The 19,690-nt window shown below is 34.3% G+C and overlaps 2 protein-coding genes across 2 annotated transcripts; both read right to left on the bottom strand.

The window, feature by feature from the left end:
- Nucleotides 1-10,859: 10,859 nt before the first annotated feature.
- On the bottom strand, nt 10,860-13,364 carry LOC142983724 (uncharacterized). Its single transcript, XM_076130739.1, has 3 exons — nt 13,158-13,364; nt 12,346-12,601; nt 10,860-11,644 (listed from the first exon to the last, which is right to left on the bottom strand). Exons 1-3 carry the CDS (start codon nt 13,290-13,292, stop codon nt 11,259-11,261), a joined length of 777 nt encoding a protein of 258 aa, XP_075986854.1. The 5' UTR covers nt 13,293-13,364; the 3' UTR covers nt 10,860-11,258.
- A 2,325-nt stretch (nt 13,365-15,689) lies between these two features.
- LOC142983725 (uncharacterized) lies at nt 15,690-17,845 on the bottom strand. The gene is made up of 3 exons (XM_076130740.1): nt 17,576-17,845; nt 16,938-17,190; nt 15,690-16,148 (listed from the first exon to the last, which is right to left on the bottom strand). The coding sequence occupies exons 1-3, from the start codon at nt 17,708-17,710 to the stop codon at nt 15,805-15,807; spliced, it is 732 nt and encodes a 243-aa protein (XP_075986855.1). The 5' UTR covers nt 17,711-17,845; the 3' UTR covers nt 15,690-15,804.
- Between the last annotated feature and the right edge of the window lie 1,845 nt (nt 17,846-19,690).

The raw sequence follows: 19,690 nt of genomic DNA, 5'->3' as shown, positions 1-19,690 counted from the left end.
ATATATCCTATAGTCGGCCACAGTCGAATCACTTCGCTAATTATAACAAAAATCTTTTAAGCGTAGAATTTAATCATATAACGCCGTTTCACTTGTAGGTCACCCTTAGTTATCTATACTAATATTATTAAGCTGAAGAGTTTGTTTGTTTGTTTGAACGCGCTAATCTCAGGAACTACTGGTCTGATTTGAAAAATTCTTTCAGTGTTAGATAGCCCATTTATCGAGGAAGGCTATAGGCTATATATCATCAGGCTACGACCAATAGGAGCAGAGTACCAGTTAAAAATATTACAAAAACGGGGAAAATTATGATTCATTCTCTCTTATTTGACGCAAGCGAAGTTGCGCGGGTCAGCTAGTGAGTTATAGTTAGAAAACATACAATTACTGTGGTCAGCGATATCTGTCAGAAATGCGATCAACAACAAGCGTGTGAATGTATTGTGACGGACAAACAACTGCGCGGTTCGAATTATCTATACTTACTAATATAATAAAGCTGAAGAGTTTGTTTGTTTGTTTGATTGTTTGTTTGTTTGTTTGAACGCGCTAATCTCAGGAACTACTGGTCTGATTTGAAAAATTCTTTCAGTGTTAGATAGCCCATTTATCGAGGAAGGCTATAGGCTATATATCATCAGGCTACGACCAATAGGAGCAGAGTACCAGTTAAAAATATTACAAAAACGGGGAAAATTATGATTCATTCTCTCTTATTTGACGCAAGCGAAGTTGCGCGGGTCAGCTAGTGAGTTATAGTTAGAAAACATACAATTACTGTGGTCAGCGATATCTGTCAGAAATGCGATCAACAACAAGCGTGTGAATGTATTGTGACGGACAAACAACTGCGCGGTTCGAATTATCTATACTTACTAATATAATAAAGCTGAAGAGTTTGTTTGTTTGTTTGATTGTTTGTTTGTTTGTTTGAACGCGCTAATCTCAGGAACTACTGGTCTGATTTGAAAAATTCTTTCAGTGTTAGATAGCCCATTTATCGAGGAAGGCTATAGGCTATATATCATCAGGCTACGACCAATAGGAGCAGAGTACCAGTTAAAAATATTACAAAAACGGGGAAAATTATGATTCATTCTCTCTTATTTGACGCAAGCGAAGTTGCGCGGGTCAGCTAGTGAGTTATAGTTAGAAAACATACAATTACTGTGGTCAGCGATATATTCTGTCAGAAATGCGATCAACAACAAGAGTGTGAATGTATTGTGACGGACAAACAACTGCGCAGTTTGAATTATTAGTAAATAATATTACGGCTATAATAATATGAAGAAACCACAATATTATATTGTCTTTGTGGCGCGGTTAGTGTGTTTCCGACTGCTGATTTTGAGGTTTTGAGTTCGATTTCCGAGTTAGGCTAAGTGTTATATCTGTCAAGTGCTGTGCTGGTCTTTTTTTTAATTTAAATTATAATATTTCTTAATTGTAGCTCTGGGGTTGATAACGTGCCCGGTATATGGCAATAGGCTCGTTCACTATCACGTGGAATTAACATTGTTGAATCAAAATTGTCAAAGCAAATCGTGGGTGTGTTTTAAACACGTCTGCCTACATCTTTGGGCTTAACATACGTTATATGTTATATGCAATATTACGAGTTACCGAGGCGAATAAGACGAGCTACAGAAAACGAGAGTTAGGGAAATACATACTACACAAAACTTCTTATAGAAAATTAGTATACATACTTAATATAAAGCCTGTTATACCAATAGGGTAATCAAGGTGTATAAAATACACTCACGGTTTGTCATAAAGAATTTCAATCTCATATAGTAGGGAGCGAGCCTATAGAGTTTGTTTGAACGCGCTGATCTCAGGAACTACTGGTTCTAATTGAAAATTATTTTAATGTTGAATAGATGGTCTATTCAACATTAAAATACTTTATTCAATTATCGAGGTAGGCTTTAGGCTATATAACATCACGATAAAATTATTAGGAGCGGAGTAGCAACAAAAACTGTCACAAAACCGGGAAAAATTATGACCTATTCTCTCTTATGTGACGCTAGTGAAGTTGCGCAAGTCAGCTATCATTCTAATACAAATTAAAAAAGTCACTTGACCGAGAACACAAACTCGGGACCTCAAGATCAGCTGCTTACACTGCCGACCTCACTATATAGGTAGTCACAAAGATATCAAATACCATTATTGCCAGCCACAAAGATTACAGTACATTATACACACAATTTCTATTTTATTTCGCTTTCTCGATGGCGCTGATGGACATAATTATTGATACTTAAACGTAATTAAGTGGAACTGACCGTTAGAAATATAAGGCTTTAGTGCTTGTAATAGATAGTATTGGAAATAATATGTTATTACATCACGCTTTAGCCGCAGGGAGAGATGGAGATCATGGAACTTGGACAAACAGGATGTTTTGACTGTTTTTATAATTGTACTATCGTAAGAAATCTTTATGAAAAGTACTGATGAACTTCAAAATATGGCTAATGTGGGCTGGGTTAAAGCCATATTTGAAAAGCAATCCAAAGTAGCTTATTCGCAATCTTAATTTAAGAAAGCAGCCGTTGAATCCCTTAATAAGAACCTTATTTCATAATTATAATCACGTTGTCTCGCATGCATCTATATTTAACACAAATGTACAATAATGTCCCGGACATATTTGGTGTGGGTTATACGTTAACCCTATTCATGTGTAATGTGTATGTAACCTTAAAATACTTTATTATAAACGTGTAACTGTTAAATGTCCCAAACAAATAAAATAAAATGAAATAAGTAAGCACAACAAGACAGATAGTATAGGTACAACGGCACAGTGAGTGGATGAAAGCATAGTTCCTATATCAGATTGAATACTTATCTTGCTGAGGAGAGAGCAATTACCGCCGATGTCACCCTTTATTCAAAGAGCCTCGTTATAACTACTGTTTATATACTTCTGTCTCATTATTTAGTAAGTAAACGTTTGTGTTAGAACCTTTGTCTTTACTTGACCGTAGAAAGTCTAAAGTAATGTCGTGTTTTAACCGGGCATCTCCGTATTTCAGCGAGCATTCGGAAGTTGCTCAGGCTTTTGAAATCACAAAAAAAAACGACAGTAGTTAACAAAATGGAGGCTATCTAGCCGAACGAACTATTTGGTTAACAAATGGTAGAGTTATGTCCAATCATTCTACCTATAGCTCTTCATCTATCAGCTTCGGAAGACAAGTGCCGCTTTGAGGCGCTCATGGCCAGTTGTGCTCACCGGTCGATGAACGATCTGTGGGTTAGGCAACCATTGACCCGGTCATTCTATAGATGGGTGACCGTATAGTTGTATTTAAACTGAGCGTCTCCGTGCTTCGCAAGGCACATAGATAGTTAAGCACGTAAAAGGGCACCTAGTGTCAAAGTTGTTCAAGCCGCCCGCGCCCGAGGGGCTTTTGAAATCGCTTAACGACTGTTATCTTAGTAGACAACTGCCGGGACCGACTTTTTACGTGCCCTCAGAAGCAACAATATAATATTATATTTACGTTCTGTTGTCTTAGTGTTTTTCTTAAATATTCCCTGAGAATAAAAATAAACGTTACAGTATAAGAAAATTAACCAATTCTAAAAATAATTTCATTCTAAATATAGCTCTGTTAAATTGTTTAATATTAATCAAAGTTAAAAAGTGAGTCGTTTTCTAGCAGTCAAAACACTTTCATTGCGGTCTCGGTCGACGTGCTCATATATGGTACTTATGTATATGATTTACATGTGTCAGTTATGCTCTCTAGTTACAAGTTAAATATTTATCATTATTATATAAATAGATATTTGTGGCTTGCGGTTTTTCTTTTTTCTATGCAAACCATCTCTGATAGAAAAGGTTTTGTAGGACTTTTGTTTTGACATGGCTGCTTAGCAGTCGATAAGATTAGATTTTAAGCATTTTTTAATTTATTTTATTTAATACTGTGTAATTTACGGAATCTGGCTAATATTATAAACTAGCTGAGCCGCGCAACTTTGCTTGCGTAACATACGAAAGAACGGGTCATAATTTTCCCTGTTTTTGTGACATTTTTCGTTGCTACTCCGCTCCTAATGGCCGTAGCGTGATGTTATATAGCCTAAAGCCTTCCTCGATAAATGGTCTATTCAACACAAACTTCTGGTTTGAACTTCCTTGTAGTTCCTGAGATTAGCGCGTTCAAACAAACTCTTCAGCTTTATAATATTAGTATAGATGCGAAAGTTTGTGAATATGTATGGATGTTTGTTACTCTTTCACGCAAATAATACTAAACTGATTACGATGAAATTTGTAGCTGAAGATCCAAAATAACATATAGGCTGCTTTTGCCAGAGTTCCCGAGGGATCTGGATTTACAAGAGAGGGTTTCCACGCAGACAAAGTCGCGGGCGGCCTCTAGTTGTACAATATTATCGATTGATAATACCGGCACGATCTAACACGTATGATACTTATTATTCCAAGGCCATAATCGGTTCAGTAGTTTAGCTGTTAATGGGTAAAAGACAGAGATACTTTCGCTTTCATCATATTAATAAGTTAGGAGTGTAAATCAATATAATATATATGTATCTTTTTAGTATTCTTCAATTCGATTAGCAACTGCATTACACTAACAAAGGCAAACAAACTGCAACGTTCGTTTTTCTGTTAGATGCTAGATTGAAATAAGTGTTATCTAGCTTTTGTCAGAATCAAATCTTTCCATATATCGTACTAGGTATGTATATCATAATATGTGTAAGTTTGTATGTCTGTTACGCTTTCATGACTAAACCACAAAACTGATTTTGATGAAATTTAGCATGAAGATAGTTAACTGTTATAAAGGTATCTCGGGCATGCAAGTTCTTTTATTTTTACCATTAAACCGACGAACAGTTTTAGATTAAATATAGCATAAAGATAGTTAAAGACTGTTAAAAGTTCTCTCAGGCATGCAACCCTATTTTTTGTAATTTTTACTCTAACTGGTGTTTGTTGTCATATGTTTTTTTTCTTTACTCAAAGGCATAAGGCAAAGGCTCCTTTATTCATATAATTATTTGTTTATTTTAAGGCAATTAGTTTGTTTGAAACACTTGTACTGCGAACATACCATAGATAGACGGCCGCTTATCGGTATTTAAAAGGAGTGTCTTCGTGCTTTGGAAGAAAATGAAAACGTCGATCTCGGTTCATTTCAATTAAGAAAACAGGCAGTCATATTTATAAAAAAGTCTTCAGTAGCTCGATTCTCTACTACTAACAACTACCGACAACCCGACCTGTCATCGAGAAATTTTGTATGAAAATCTGATTAGCGCCTCTAACGTGTGTCGTAAGAAATATTTTTGCAGTACATTCTAAATGTCAAAATTTCGATACTCGACAGTACCGACTGTACAGAATCGCGCTACAAGTGACTTGATTGCCAACTTGATACGGTGTAGTGTGAAAAATTTTTTGTTACAACTTTTGTAAAAAAATTGGATCTCGGTTTGGGCAATTTCATACTTAAAAACGTATGATTATAACCGAATAGTAATAAAGAAGTTACGAGTATGTATTTAGAAAAAGTAGCAACCATATCCGTAACTTAACGCCTTGGTAGGTTGATGGTAATTAAAAAAAACTGCCAAGTGTGAGTCGGACTCGCGCACATAGGGTTCCGTACTATCTGCTGAATTTGAAACGTCTATCTGTTACCGTTGTATTTTAATATTGAGCAAAAATATACGAAAGAAACACGATTATTGCATGGCAATTATGGGGACCCCTCTTAATATAATATTTTTTTCTAATTATTAGTATTTGCTGTTATAGCGGCAACGAAAATATAACATCATTTGTGAAAATTTCAGTTTCCTACCTATCACGGTTTATGAGATACAGACAGACGGCAGAGGCTTAGTAATAAGGATCCCGTTTTACCCCTTGAGTACGGAACCCTAAAAAGATGTTTGGAGAGATTTTATCCCACTAATTATAGTATTTCGTAACGTGTACTTAAAATAGACTTACAATATCTTTCACGGTTCGACTGTTTGAAATTTCCTCGAAATATAGTAATGGTTATAACATTATTTTAGTTGTAAACGGATGTCGTATAAAATTAGGCTTTATGGTGTTTTTGGAACAAACTTAATAATATTTGACGAATATGATTTTATACTTACTTACCTAACTTAAGAAACGGTAAATAAAGCTATAACAATGTAATTCAATTAAAAGTGGATTTTTTTCACAAAATTTTGACAATTCGGTAAATAGTCAACTAATAACGCTTAAACCAGACTATAGACTAGAAAAATATTTTTTTTGACAGCATGTAGCACTTCTCCGGCCTGGCAATTGTGCGTAAATACTATGATTAAGTATTTGTAGACTGTTTGACATTTAAAGTGTCCTGCAAAAATAGTTCCTTCAGCGCCCGCTAGAGGCACTGATTAGATTTTTATCCAAAAATGTCTTCAAATCTTGTTGATAGAGAATCGCGCTTCAACGGTGGTAGAATCTACTAGACCACAATACTTACCCCCGGTTTCTGAGTACATTTAGCGGTAGTTTATCTATTCAATAGGGTTTTTTTATATAAGTTTCACGCTATTGAATAGATAAACTACCGCTAAATGTACCTCAGAAACCGGGGGTAAGTCTGCTAATGTGGTGCTATTGTTATTCAAGTTATGATATAACACAATAACAATAGCAGTTTTATAACATGCCATAATACATTATTATTCTACTCATAACAATCACTAATGCTTCGTAAAGTCATTTGTGATACACAATGCATAGTGTTTTGGCATAATAATGGATTAGAGGTTATAAAATATGTAATTTTGTTTTTTGATTAACATGTTTTTTGATGGAAATGCTAGTTATTTTTTTGCAGTGAGAATGTATCGAAGAAAGTGAATGCAAAAATATATTGAAGTATCTTTTAACGATCGGGAGTGGCAGTCACTCCCGGTTGGATGATTCCCCAATAGGAATATACTTATTTCTTAATTTAACCGGACGGAAATTGAAAATTCAGTACCCGGGATACTATGGGACCCCACAATACAGGCTTGCCTAGTGGAAGACCTGGAGACCACGGAATGTCATCAATTGCATCGGTCACCTTTGCAATACGCAAAATTATCTCAGTAGTTGTAAGATGGAAGTTATAAAAAGTTTTGATTTTGTGTAAAAATGTTTTCATTTTGTGTTTAATAAACTTTTTTTTTACATTTTTTATTGCGAGTAGAATTTGCTTAATTTTAGTCGCATTCAATAGGTTTTTGAAGTTTATCTTTCTTTTTCATCTCTAGCGTTTTATAATATAAGGTCGGGGAAAAAGTCTTTTCGCATTATAAAACTTGTAATAAAATCTTTTCTCTTCACAAAAAAGCTCGATATTTGGGTACCTCACGAGCTCACTGAAAGAAACCTAATTAACCATTTGTGATTCTTGAATCCAAAGAGATTCTATTACAAGATCATACATACCATAATGCAAAAAGACTTCTTCCCCGACCTAATATTAGTATGAATTCTTAATCTGACGTTAAGAAAACTGTTAATATGAACGGTGAGAACCTGCTTATTAATTACTTTAAGTAGAACTAGCTAGAATACTAGAGGCACGGAATATAGCAGTAATATCGGTGCTCTACCGTAACTGTTCTGAAAAGAAAGCTATAAAGGCGCCATTTCACTTCAGGTGAGCATTATTGGAACTTATGCACGTACAAAGATTCTTCTTTCGTTACCAGTTTACATTGTTGTCAATAGATGGCACTGTTCTTGATCAATAGTGAAAAACTGACGTTTTGCTGGATTTTATTCTGTTTTAATGTTGTATTTTATTTCACTTATTGATATTGATTACTATATTCATGTAATACAGATAAAGAAAGTAATTAATTTATGTTGTTATTTAAATGTTAGAAATAGTAGTGCCTGTAAAAAAATTGTTTGCAAAGTAATCGAATGTGAAATTCTTTCTAAAGAAAATTGCTTCGAATTTCACTTGTGTAACAAATTGCTATAGCATTTTAGGTAGGCGGTTCGTCAATTTTGTTGTTTTTCCTTATGGATATAAATCCGTTATTTACGTTTCCAGGATATGTTCTTAACTTCAATTTAAGATCTTAATATTATTATACTGTAAAAATAAACACTTTCTGCCAATATAGGCTAAGTTTGTAACTCATTTTGTAAAATAATTAACGATAATTACATTTGTAAACTGCATTTGTCTACACCTCTTTTAATAGTATCTACATGTAAGTTTTCTGTTTATTCTCACTTATTAAAGAGTTCTTAGTCAAATATTGTATTGTATATTATGTTTCAAATTGTGTATGTGGTTATTTAGATACTAAATTCATTGTCGAAGAACCTACGCGGTCGTTTAACTAGTACGCTGTTGCTTGGGTGATGAAAACATTTAATAGGGCTTAAGATTACTTTGGTAGTATCGTTGACCTGTTGATGTTCAACTTAACAGCTAAGGTAGTTACCATCACAACCCTGTAACTGTAGATAGTAGAGAAATAGTAATGGGACATTTATTAGTTCGTCCATAGCTTCAAAATAAATTATCTGGCATATCTTTCAGAAGTCAGTGCAAGTCATAACATTTTCGAATCAAAATTTATTACCTAGACACCTCTATCAAAATTTCATCGTAATCGGTTCAGTAGTATTTGCGTGAAAGATTAACAAACATCCATACATAAATACATTCTCACAAACTTTTGCATTTGTAATATTAAGTAGGATTTTGCTTGTCTTCGAAATAAGGTCTTCATAGATCTTTACCTTTTCTCTGTTGCAATAGAGTCGTCTTAAAACAGCGTTTCACAGTGAGCGTGTTTATTAAGTTTATAGTACTTAATAGACTATAGGTACTTCTCATAAGCAGGGTTGTCAGTACCTCGATTCTCTACCACTATCGACTAGCTGTCAAAATTTTGACATTTAGAATGTACTGCCAAAAAGTTCCTACGACACCCGTCAGAGGCGCTGATCAGATTTTCATACAACATTTCTCGATGACAGGTCGGTTGTCGGTAGTCGACAGTAGTAGAGAATCGAGCTACAGGTACAACGTTCGGATATGCGATACTAGCGACAATTTATTTATGGTCGCGTTACAATATTTTGTGCTTCTAATAATGGTATGTGGCCATACTTTTCGGCTGGCCATATTCAATCCGGCTAGGTACCTTAGTATTTGAGTAATTGTAGTTTTTGGCTTTTATGTCTACATGTTGAATGAGATACAGCAGTTAGCAGCTCTTGTTTTTTAATGAATTCAGATATTTAGTGCCAAAATGTTGTTACACGTTTCTTTAATTTTTTTTTATCTAATAATATGTATATTATGAATGTGGTAATAACGGTCAGGAATAATAAATGCCATCAAAAACATTCTGTAAAAACCTCAAGTCTCGCCGTAAAAAGTTGTGAGATCTATATAATACCAAGTCGATTAATCTATTTAGTCTCTACTTAAAAGACCTTCTGTCTTAAGTTATTACGTATGTTATTATCATGCCAATTTAAAAAAAAATACCTTTAAAACAAATAGACCGACCTGGCCATCGCATGATTTGATTATTAGTATGTATCACACTACACAGCACGACGAGAAGTTAGTGCTCCTGAAATGTTAATGGCGAATTTGTGTTTTCTTGCGATGATCAAGTCGATCTATTTGTTTTAAAGGTATTTTTTTTTTAAATTGGCATGATAATAACATACGTAATAACTTAAGACAGAAGGTCTTTTAAGTAGAGACTAAATAGATTAATCGACTTGGTATTATATAGATCTCACAACTTTTTACGGCGAGACTTGAGGTTTTTACAGAATGTTTTTGATGGCATCTCACTTCTTTTTGTAGAGCGAACATAAGTCCAATTTGTATGGAAAGACGTTTTTTTTTCATAATTCAACATATTTTCCTATGGGAATGTTGTTAAGTTTCATGGGCTAAACACCCTTACCCACCCTGTACCCCCTCCCATTATGCCTCATATAGTAGGTACCTATTTATTTTATTTTCTACAGTAATAATAATTCATTAACTGCAAATGTAACCTTGTAATCTTATACATTTATATGGGACTACAAAGTTATTGTTGCAGTTGGTGTATTTAGAAAACTGGACCGAAATTAGAACATATTAAATTTTTCCCATGACTAAGACACTAAACCCTATTTGTATTCTAAATTTTAAGCTTCTAAGTCTGCTAGAAGTACCTTAGACTTTTGATGATCGGTGAGTCAGTAAGTCAGTGAGTCAGTGAATCAGTGAGTGAAAAAATTCAAAATTTCAACAAGTTGTCATTCTTAAACGACTGGTTCAAATTGACTGAAATTTTAAATATACCGTGTTAATACAATGACTGATTAGTTGCTGAAAATCCAGGCTTCTTGTTTTATCCACAACGAAATTATAGGGGTGTCAAAAATAGCCCGAATTGCTTCGAGAAAAGGATGTTACGGCCGTGCCGCTTTTTTTTGCTCGACTTGCGGGGGCACTTCCGTGCCCCCAGATATGTATGCTTCAGGATATTCTTAAACAAATTGAAACAAAAGTATAAATTCAATGCTGTTTGGTTTATTCATAAATATAGAAATAAATTAACTCTCACACAAGCAAACAAACATACAAAACAACACAAGAGTAGTTCGTGATACACGATACAATACACAATTGACGAAATAATATATATTATGAGAATACTATAAATATATAGAGATCATATTTAATATATTAAATATACACTATATATTAAATATTAATTAGAATTATATATAATAAATATTTTACATAATATATATGTATGTAATTTGTTTTCTATAAAAATAAATATATATTTTTAATGATTATGTTAGTGATAAATAAATATAGTTACATAACATCTAGCCTCTTTTTGGTAGAAATATAAAAAGTATAACAAATAATAATTATACTTTATATTTTATAATAAAATATTACGTATAAATATACCCGTATACTTGTATTTAAATAAATAACTAATAATACTATCACATTATCTAAAAAGTTTCCTTTTCAGTCAGATTAGTAGCATCACACACGAAGTAATATTTAAAATGACTGAAAAGAAGTATGAAGTGGAAAGTCAAGGGGTAGATTCATACATACACACTTAAATACATTCACTCTAGCAGTCAAGGGAGCAGAATACATAATTTTTTCGTATATGGCAGACAAATTGTCTCAATATTTGGTAATCAGCTACTTAGCACCGTAAGCAGAGTAGGCCATGTTGTTGGCTTCATTCCTGGAGCGAGACCAGCCTTGCTCCCAGCCGTGGCCAGCGTGCTCTACAGCAACGGGATGATGCTCCACGTGAGCCATGGACTCCCAGCCTGAGGCCTGAGGCTGCCAAGAGATCTCTTCCTGAGAATTCTTTTTAGCAAGGAGGGATTTGATGAGTGCGACAATCTTGATGATGAAGGCAATCTTGGCAAGGAGAGCCAGTTTGAAGAGGGAAGCCGCGATGACGACTAGAGAGAGGACGACGAGGGCAACAGCCTTAGCTTTAGCGAGGAGGACCAGAGGGATCAACACCTTCAGTTTCTTCTTCAGCTGCTTCTTCTTCTTGCCACGACCTTCTTCAACTGGAACAATATAAATAATTTTAGAGAACCTGATCAGAAAACACAAAAAAATTAATAATATTCAAGGTTTTAATACAAAAATAAACGAAAAGTCTTAACAGGCATAGCTGTAAACTGATGGACCAATTGTTGTTGATAATGAATACAAACGTTTAACCTGCACTTGACTCTTTTAATTTATACAAGTGCATAAAAACTTCATCAATATATCATTAATCAGTGGTATAATTGATTCATATTCTATGTCAATCATCGTTTTGAATGCTTGGTAACTGTTTGTAATTAATTCACAAGCAATGATGTCCGAAGCAATTTTTGTCTAATTGGCCTTGCATTTATTTCCATTTCGTCGGTTTATCACTCTTTGATATCCATCTATGCAAATTGAGTGCGAATCCAGTTTATTTGTCTGTCCGATTTCCTGCCAAAACATTCGGTTTATCGATGTTAAAATGATTTCCCCAACTTTCCAATTTGTACTAAAATATCGCGGCAAAAACAAGATATGTATTACACCAAGGTATTTATTTATATTTTTACTTTCGTAACGGACCCTTCGTAACGCTTTAATTTACATAACACTAAATATTTCCTGCTTCCTTGTTTCCTCTCATCACCATTTTGGAAAATACTTCCGAAAACTAATCATTTCGGATTTTAGAATTAGGTCATCGATACTAATCTGTTTTGAAGTTCCTTACCTTCGTCGTCAATAGACCTGGATTCACCTTCTCCATCATCACCTCCATAGCTTAGTTCCAATTCAGCTGACTGGAACAGGTCTGAAGTACTCTGCCAAAGCCTCTCTGAGACCTGCTTGTTTCTCACATCAGGTTCGGAGGAAAGAGTATCTAAGCTCTTAGATTCCTTAGGGCTGGTGTTCAACAAAGTAACTCCATCAATGAGCTTGATTTTCCTCGCAGCATTAAGACGGTCGGCGGCCTTAAGCGCATGTTCCTGTAATCAAAAATATTCTTGTATCTTTTTCGAGAAATCAAAAATATGGAAGTGAAAAATGAGTTTTTGATTGATTAATTGCTGTGAAAGTGAAACCCTTGGTTACACTTGACCTTTCCGTTGACAATTAACAAGTAAATATTGTTTATAATGATAGTGAGTGATGGGACCAATTATCTGACGATAGCTAATTTGATATTGACGAATCTAACTTGACCCGTTAATTATGTATCACTTTCACTGTCGCGACTTATTAGGAAGGATATGATAGTTTCAATTTCCTTGTCTTCTATTCAAAACCAGTTTTCGAAAACTGTTTTGACAATTTTTGTTTTCTTTTTTGCATTTTTTATTATATTATTCTGTTTTGATTGACACATTATGCATTAAATTAATCGACCTTGCACTTGACACTTGCAATAGTTCAAGGGTAAAATATTTATTTATTTGTTTATCAACCGTGAACTTGCACTGAACTTGGCTCTACAAAATGACTGATAGATGCACATTTTGACACTCGAATAGGGAATAAACACTACACAATCACTTCACATACCTTCATACACAGAGTAAAATCACTGTTGCAATTAACAAGACTCCCTAACACGGAACGGAGCACTGAATCTTCCGAAGAAACCGGACCACATGACGCCAATACAATAACACTCAAAATCACTGTGAGGGTCTTCATTTTGCTTCGATCTGCGGTCGCGGTCTAATCCAAGATCGGTCGAACTGTGATGATAATTCGACCAGAACAGTTTTTTTATCCGAACTCCCCCCACTCACATGTTTATCGAATTAACATTTTAATGTCATATATTCCATATAGAAACTTGACGACACTATGCAAAAGTGCGTGGCATACTTTGTTTTCATTAATATTTATAATTTAAAGTTTGGTTGATTTTTTTTCTATTTTGTGTTTATAAGGTCTATGTTGGATGTTAAATGTTTGTGCACTTTCTCCGGATTCCTGGACGGGTGCCATCGTAAATGAATTCAGATGCCTCATTCGTATTTGTTTCTCTTGTTGAAAAACACGCTTCGTCGGTCATACGCATCGTAATAGTACTTATTGGGCCTTTTACTTGAACAACCTTAAGTTTCGTCGTATATTTTATTGCATCATTTGTATCTTCAACGAATTTTAAAACATCTGAAGGTACTTTCTGTATTTACGGTCTGTAATTGATATCATTACGGTGGACTTTGATCTCAATAGACCAATTACCTCATGTCAAAGGCCTCTCGTAAGGTGAGCTTTAACGACCGGTCTACAATTGAAACGCCCCATTACACCTTAGAGATCGATTGATTTGTTCAACATGTGAATCATATTTTAACGTATTGGATAGTTTTTTGATGATAGAAGTCTGACTACTTTCATTCGGAAAAAGAAGGTGATCATAGTCACGTGTACGGGCATAAGCTTATAAACGTGATTAGATAGGTTTGTTTCGTTTCGATTTGATCTATCTGTGTTTTATATGACTTTGTTTTATGCTCTCCTGTAGTTCAAAACTGAATTTTTTGAATTTCCAAACCTTTCAAGTTCTGTTTTGTCTGCGGTTATCAGTAAAGCGTTCCTTGTCAACTGTGTTACGATTTACATCTGGCATATATATGTCTAGTATTCCGCCCGCAGCTTTGCCCGCAAATTTCATTCCCTTCGGGATTGAATTTCCGAAAATTCCTCTTATTACATCTTTACACTTCCTAAGGAATCTTTATACGAAATTTCAACTTTCTACGTTTAGTAGTTACGGCTTTGCGTCGTCCATCAGTCAGTCACCCGGTAACTGAAGAGTTTTGTATATATTGATTCTATGTGTACTGCCGTTATTGTCATGTATTGATTGTCAACATGATATTGTAACTTACCTGTCAATGTTACTAGCCCAAAAAATGATTGGAGAATAATTGTTAAAACAAAATATATTAGAACCGAAAGTTAATTTGTTAAAAGAAAAAGTTGTTTATTCCTAACAGATTCTGACAGTAAATCACTAGAAATCCTATGTAATATCATGTCTAAAGCCTCTTATATTTCTTGCATTCTATGGCGTGTGAGAGAGGAATAACTTGAATAACAACTAGTAACAACTTTATGTTTTGAATCATGATTTACCTTACATAGTTATTAAGGATAGATTCATATAATAAAGCAGAATTCTTATAATATTTTGATATTATTAAAGGTTCTCATTTGATGTGACATTTTATTGCTTCGTTTTTAACAGAATACAAGGCAGGCAATAGATAAAAAAAAATCGACTATAACCATTCATTCACATCAATCATTTCCTGGTTTAACCAACTACCTTCAAAAGAAACGGAGCCCTTGTTATCTTCATAGGCAAAGGGATATTTTCTGTGTCATTTGTAGCAAAAAGTAATTTTGGTGCTAAGCAACTGTTGCCAACTGTTGCCGTCACTGATCCTTTACTGGGATGTTTCTTTCGAAGACGTTTTATCATAGCTATTGCACAAAAGTATTAGTAGGTCTTAGTATGAATATAGTTTAACTCATTACCATATTATCTAGAATCTCTGCTTGACATTGATCTCTATCATAGGACCGTGACATTGGATTAGCAATCTACACTAGTATTAAATTCGTGACGCACGAACTATGCCTCTAATATTGTGTTTTTTATAGTGCGAAGTTTATATTCCTACCCTCTAATTCATAAAACACTTTATAAGTATTTCATAACTTCATATATATGAAGTTATGAAATACTTATAAAGTGTTTTGTTTCTTTCATTCCTCAGCGAAATGAAAAAAGAGAAAACAATATCAAAGTAGCTTTTTAACTAAAATAGGTTTATAGTGTGTTTATGAAAAAGAGGGATAGTCTTCTTGTTTCAATTATCCTGAACTGAACATTTTTTTCTGAGGATCTACTCAAGTTTTTTTGATTTTTGATGATATGAATAAAATGTGGTTTATTATAAAATTTTATTAATCACTTTGGAAATAACCATATTTAATGAACTCAAATATTCTTAAGTCTACTATTTAGATCAATATAGCTTTTTGTACCAGCTCTTTGCATCTCTAAGAAGAAAGGTAAACAAAAACTGAAATACTCATAAATATTTATTTAAATAAATAAATTAAGACTGAGGTACTTGTACATGGCATCAAACATAAATACACATCCACACTAATAAATACACAATCATACTAAGTCAGTTCAGTTGTAGTGGCCAGCATAAGCGAGAGAGGCTCCATCGCTGGCTTGCCTGCTCCATCCGGAACCACCGGCAGGCTCGTAGGAGTATCCTGGATGTTCCTCATGATGAGAAGGAGCGGCGTAAGAAATAGTAGATCCTGAGCTTCCACCGCTCTTCTTTGAGAGGAGTTTTCTGATCATGTTGAAGGCGGTCATGGCGAAAGCGATCTTGCCCAAGAAGACGGCCTTGACAGCGACGAAGGCGATGATACCGAGGAACAGAGGGATGAGAGCGGCCATCTTGAGCTTCAGGAGGAGGAGGAGGGGCAACAGCTTCTTGATCTTCTTCTTCTTCTTGCCACGGGCTGTTAAAAGATAAATAAATATTAGTTTGTTTTTTCTAAACGTCATCACCAGTAATAGTCTTTTTGCAGTTAAAAATGTGCATTTGCAGTCTTTGATGGGTTAATGGATAAATTGAAATTTGTAGAAGCTATACGGGATAAACTGTTGGACAATGTTACTCTATAGCAGCTGCAACCACAAGTTTTATTCTCATAGCCAGACACGACTGTAGTTGAAATGCATTTCATAAACCATGAAATCGTCTATTCAAAACATTCGTCTGGCACCTAGAAAAGGGCTTTGTCATTCAACTATGTAAATATGTATAGTAGAGAAAGTTAAAGTACCTAGGTTTCATGTCATTGTTTAAAACCTGTTCGGCACTTTAGTGGCGTAAAGTTTCTCGAATTCTTACAATGGACGTGTTTACTGCTTTGTTAATGATTTTCTTATGTAAGTTGGGCCCTGAGAGGATTTAGTTAGATGCATTTGAATTGACCGACTGTTGACTGGAGTATTCGAAGGTGTTAATGTTTCCTATCTTAGAAAAGAATTTCTAATGTTCTCAGCACTGCTATGGACCGTTTTGGAGCACAAATCTCGTTTTTGAAGTATTAGGTCATCTTGTAAAATATAATTACTTTTAAGACTTACATCAGAGAATAGTAAAGTTTTTCAAAAACTAACAAAGATGCGATTTATTTTTTTATAATGATGATGAAAGGACATTACGATTAAAAAAGGCTAATTTATAATCGATATCTACGAGAACCGTTAGGTTTGAAAAGAAAAAAAATATCATTTCTTACCTTCCTCATCGAGAGACCTGGATTCTTCTTCAGGAGCAGACAGGCGTAACTGCAGTACGTGATTGTCCAAGAAGTCACCGACATTATCAGCTATCCTCTCATCGATTTGGTATTCCCTGGTCTTCGGGTCCTCAGCCAATGGCTCGTAGCTGCGAGCTGAGCGAGCAGACCCGGTGTTCACCAGCGACATACCTTCGAAGATGTCCATGTCTTTCAGGATCGACAGCCTTTCCGTGAATTTCAGGGCTTTTTCCTGTGAACGGACATTTTATTTTTAGTTGACGATTTTTTATATTATTTGAAATCTCGATATAAGAACTTAAAAAAATGTTTGTAATTTTATTTTTAAGAATAAATAATGCATGGGCATTTATTATTGAATAAGTGTCGTATTTATACAAGGCTATCAAATTATTCAATACTACGAAGTACTGAAGAATGCACTTTTTCACTACAAAAATTATGCAATTATTTTACTGTGTGAAAACTACTGAATACGTCGTTAAGACTATTTATTGTTCTTCGTTACGTAAATAGCCTTTTCTTCAAAACTCAATGAGTCGTCAACGTTACGGCAACTCATTAGAAATTCTGGTCACTGACACTTCACAAGCACTATGATATCACACGATATTCACCTTCAGGCATAACGATGTATCGGTTTCAATACACTCCGAAACGGCACCCACAAAATTTTCAGCAACACCATTTTCTTGCACTGGCCCACACTTCACTGATGCCAATATGGCAAACAAAGCAACTATCTTCCACATATTTAAAAAATATTATTTCTCCAAATCCACTGGATGTGTGTACTCCAAGTGCCAACGTTGGCAAACTTATGATGATTTCCCAAAAAACTGATGGATTTTATCCTTCGCGTCCCCACCACGAATTTTTGACAAAATGACGTAAAGTATGTGCGCACTGTTTGAAGTCGTATGCTAACTGATCGGCCGTAGATCGCTTAAGCTCACGTCAGGATAAGTAGGAAAATAAATATTGGATGTTAGAAAGCGAAGTTTGCGCTTACAACATCTAAAATACGCATACGTTTGTGAGCTCAGTGTAAATTAAACTAAAGAAAAAGTGCGGTTGTTTGATTTTTCGTAAGTCCATAAAGTGAAGTGAAAATGAATGTCGTAATTTCTAAAAACAAGTTGTAACGTTAAATTTTATAATGTAGTTGTAATAAAATATTTTAAAGTGAAATTCATTGTTCTCTCTCGCATGAACTCTATCTAATTTTATATGTAGCTATTTTTTAATACTTCAGATTTTCGAGGTCGCATTGGAAACCGGAAATTTTAGAATCTCGGCCCCGATACTTTCTGTTTTACTTTATCTACCTTAGATTTAAGTGTATTTACTGAAGAGTGTATTTAAATTTATTCACTCCTATTCGTAATTGATATTATTTAATATTATTTGTTGTGTGCGTAAGAGATCGTGACTACTTGCCCCGTGTCGCTTGAATGGTTTGGTTATGTGATTAAATACGCATTTTGATCATCTCGATACAGCTTTCTTTTGATTATATGAATCAGCCTTAATTAGATTAAAAAGTGAAAATATTATTCAATAGTGTGTAAAGTTTAAAATTTTATTCAACAATTTTGGGTCTATATTGGATAAATTATGCAAAAACCGCATACCGAATTCTGTTCAGCCGAAATAAGATACAAATTATTTTATTATACACTGCAGTAAAATTTTAAAATCTAAGGATATAATACTAAATTTTTATTCATTAGCCTAAAAGTTCTACAGTTCGAATCATTTACAAAACTATATACGAATATCTAAAAATAAACGACACCCGTGCGAATAACATAAAATCGATTGGTCATTAATAAATCAATTCATCGTATACCAGACTGCAATAAAAATCTAATCGAATAAATTACTTTCTTACAAAGCAAACCAAAACTAGAAGTCTCAAAATCAACTATAGTATTGCAATTCCGTTTAATTCCGTATGCAACGTCAACTACACGGCGTAAATCCGTATGCAACATCAATTCTACGCTTGCAGTCATATCTTATCTAACTGCGGAAAATCCGCATAATACACATAGCAACAAATGTCTAGGTCACACTTATTATAAAACGATATAATAAATTGAGCACAAGTGTACATCAAATTGTGCCAATGATGTAACATTACTTTAGTTTGTAAGTGAAAGTACTTGTGAATGATTTCGTAAAAGCCCGTCAGTGTCTTGTAAGAAAAAGTCGTGTTTCAACTTGCTAATATGTATGTACATATGTATGTAACGTGCGAGTGAATGAATCGGAAGTTTTATTTTTGAGATGGACGCCATGTTGGCTGGAAGTTGCATCAGTGTGTAGATTTTTGAAAATATGAATCGCCAAGTATTATGCTTCAACAAGTCGAATCTGAAGATGCAATAATAATAAAAAAAACAAAGTAATTTTTTACGGCAGATGGACGAATATATCTGGAAGTTTTGCACAATATTCGTTTACTACCAAGAGTCAACACAAAATCATTTGGGTTGAACCCACAGGATGCGTTAAGGGGGTAATTTTCCAAATTAAAAATATGCTTGTTATTATACTTGTCTAAAACATTATTGTGATTTACTTTTTGTTGTGTATAATCTTGGAAACTGCGGTGATGAAGAACCATTGGTAAAACATCGGGTGGTCCTTTTTTAGCTGTATAATAACAGCTGAACATAATGATGATAGTTATTTAGCCCTACATTGTGCAACAATTGCATATACTT

Source organism: Anticarsia gemmatalis, chromosome 24 (assembly GCF_050436995.1).
Source record: "Anticarsia gemmatalis isolate Benzon Research Colony breed Stoneville strain chromosome 24, ilAntGemm2 primary, whole genome shotgun sequence".
In the NCBI taxonomy this organism is placed as follows: domain Eukaryota; kingdom Metazoa; phylum Arthropoda; class Insecta; order Lepidoptera; family Erebidae; genus Anticarsia; species Anticarsia gemmatalis.
Note: the sequence above shows the minus strand (reverse complement) of the source record. Positions and strands in the feature narration are given on the sequence as shown.

What these genes read in the sequence shown, in the direction of transcription:
- LOC142983725 (XM_076130740.1), bottom strand. Translation starts at nt 17,710, where the DNA reads ATGTGGAAGATAGTTGCTTTGTTTGCCATATTGGCATCAGTGAAGTGT. An exon ending in ATACATCGTTATGCCTGAAG is followed by an intron (nt 17,191 to 17,575) that starts GTGAATATCGTG and finishes GTCCGTTCACAG; the next exon opens with GAAAAAGCCCTGAAATTCAC. An exon ending in CAGGTCTCTCGATGAGGAAG is followed by an intron (nt 16,149 to 16,937) that starts GTAAGAAATGAT and finishes ATCTTTTAACAG; the next exon opens with CCCGTGGCAAGAAGAAGAAG.
- LOC142983724 (XM_076130739.1), bottom strand. Translation starts at nt 13,292, where the DNA reads ATGAAGACCCTCACAGTGATTTTGAGTGTTATTGTATTGGCGTCATGT. An exon ending in ATTTTACTCTGTGTATGAAG is followed by an intron (nt 12,602 to 13,157) that starts GTATGTGAAGTG and finishes TTTTGATTACAG; the next exon opens with GAACATGCGCTTAAGGCCGC. An exon ending in CAGGTCTATTGACGACGAAG is followed by an intron (nt 11,645 to 12,345) that starts GTAAGGAACTTC and finishes ATATTGTTCCAG; the next exon opens with TTGAAGAAGGTCGTGGCAAG.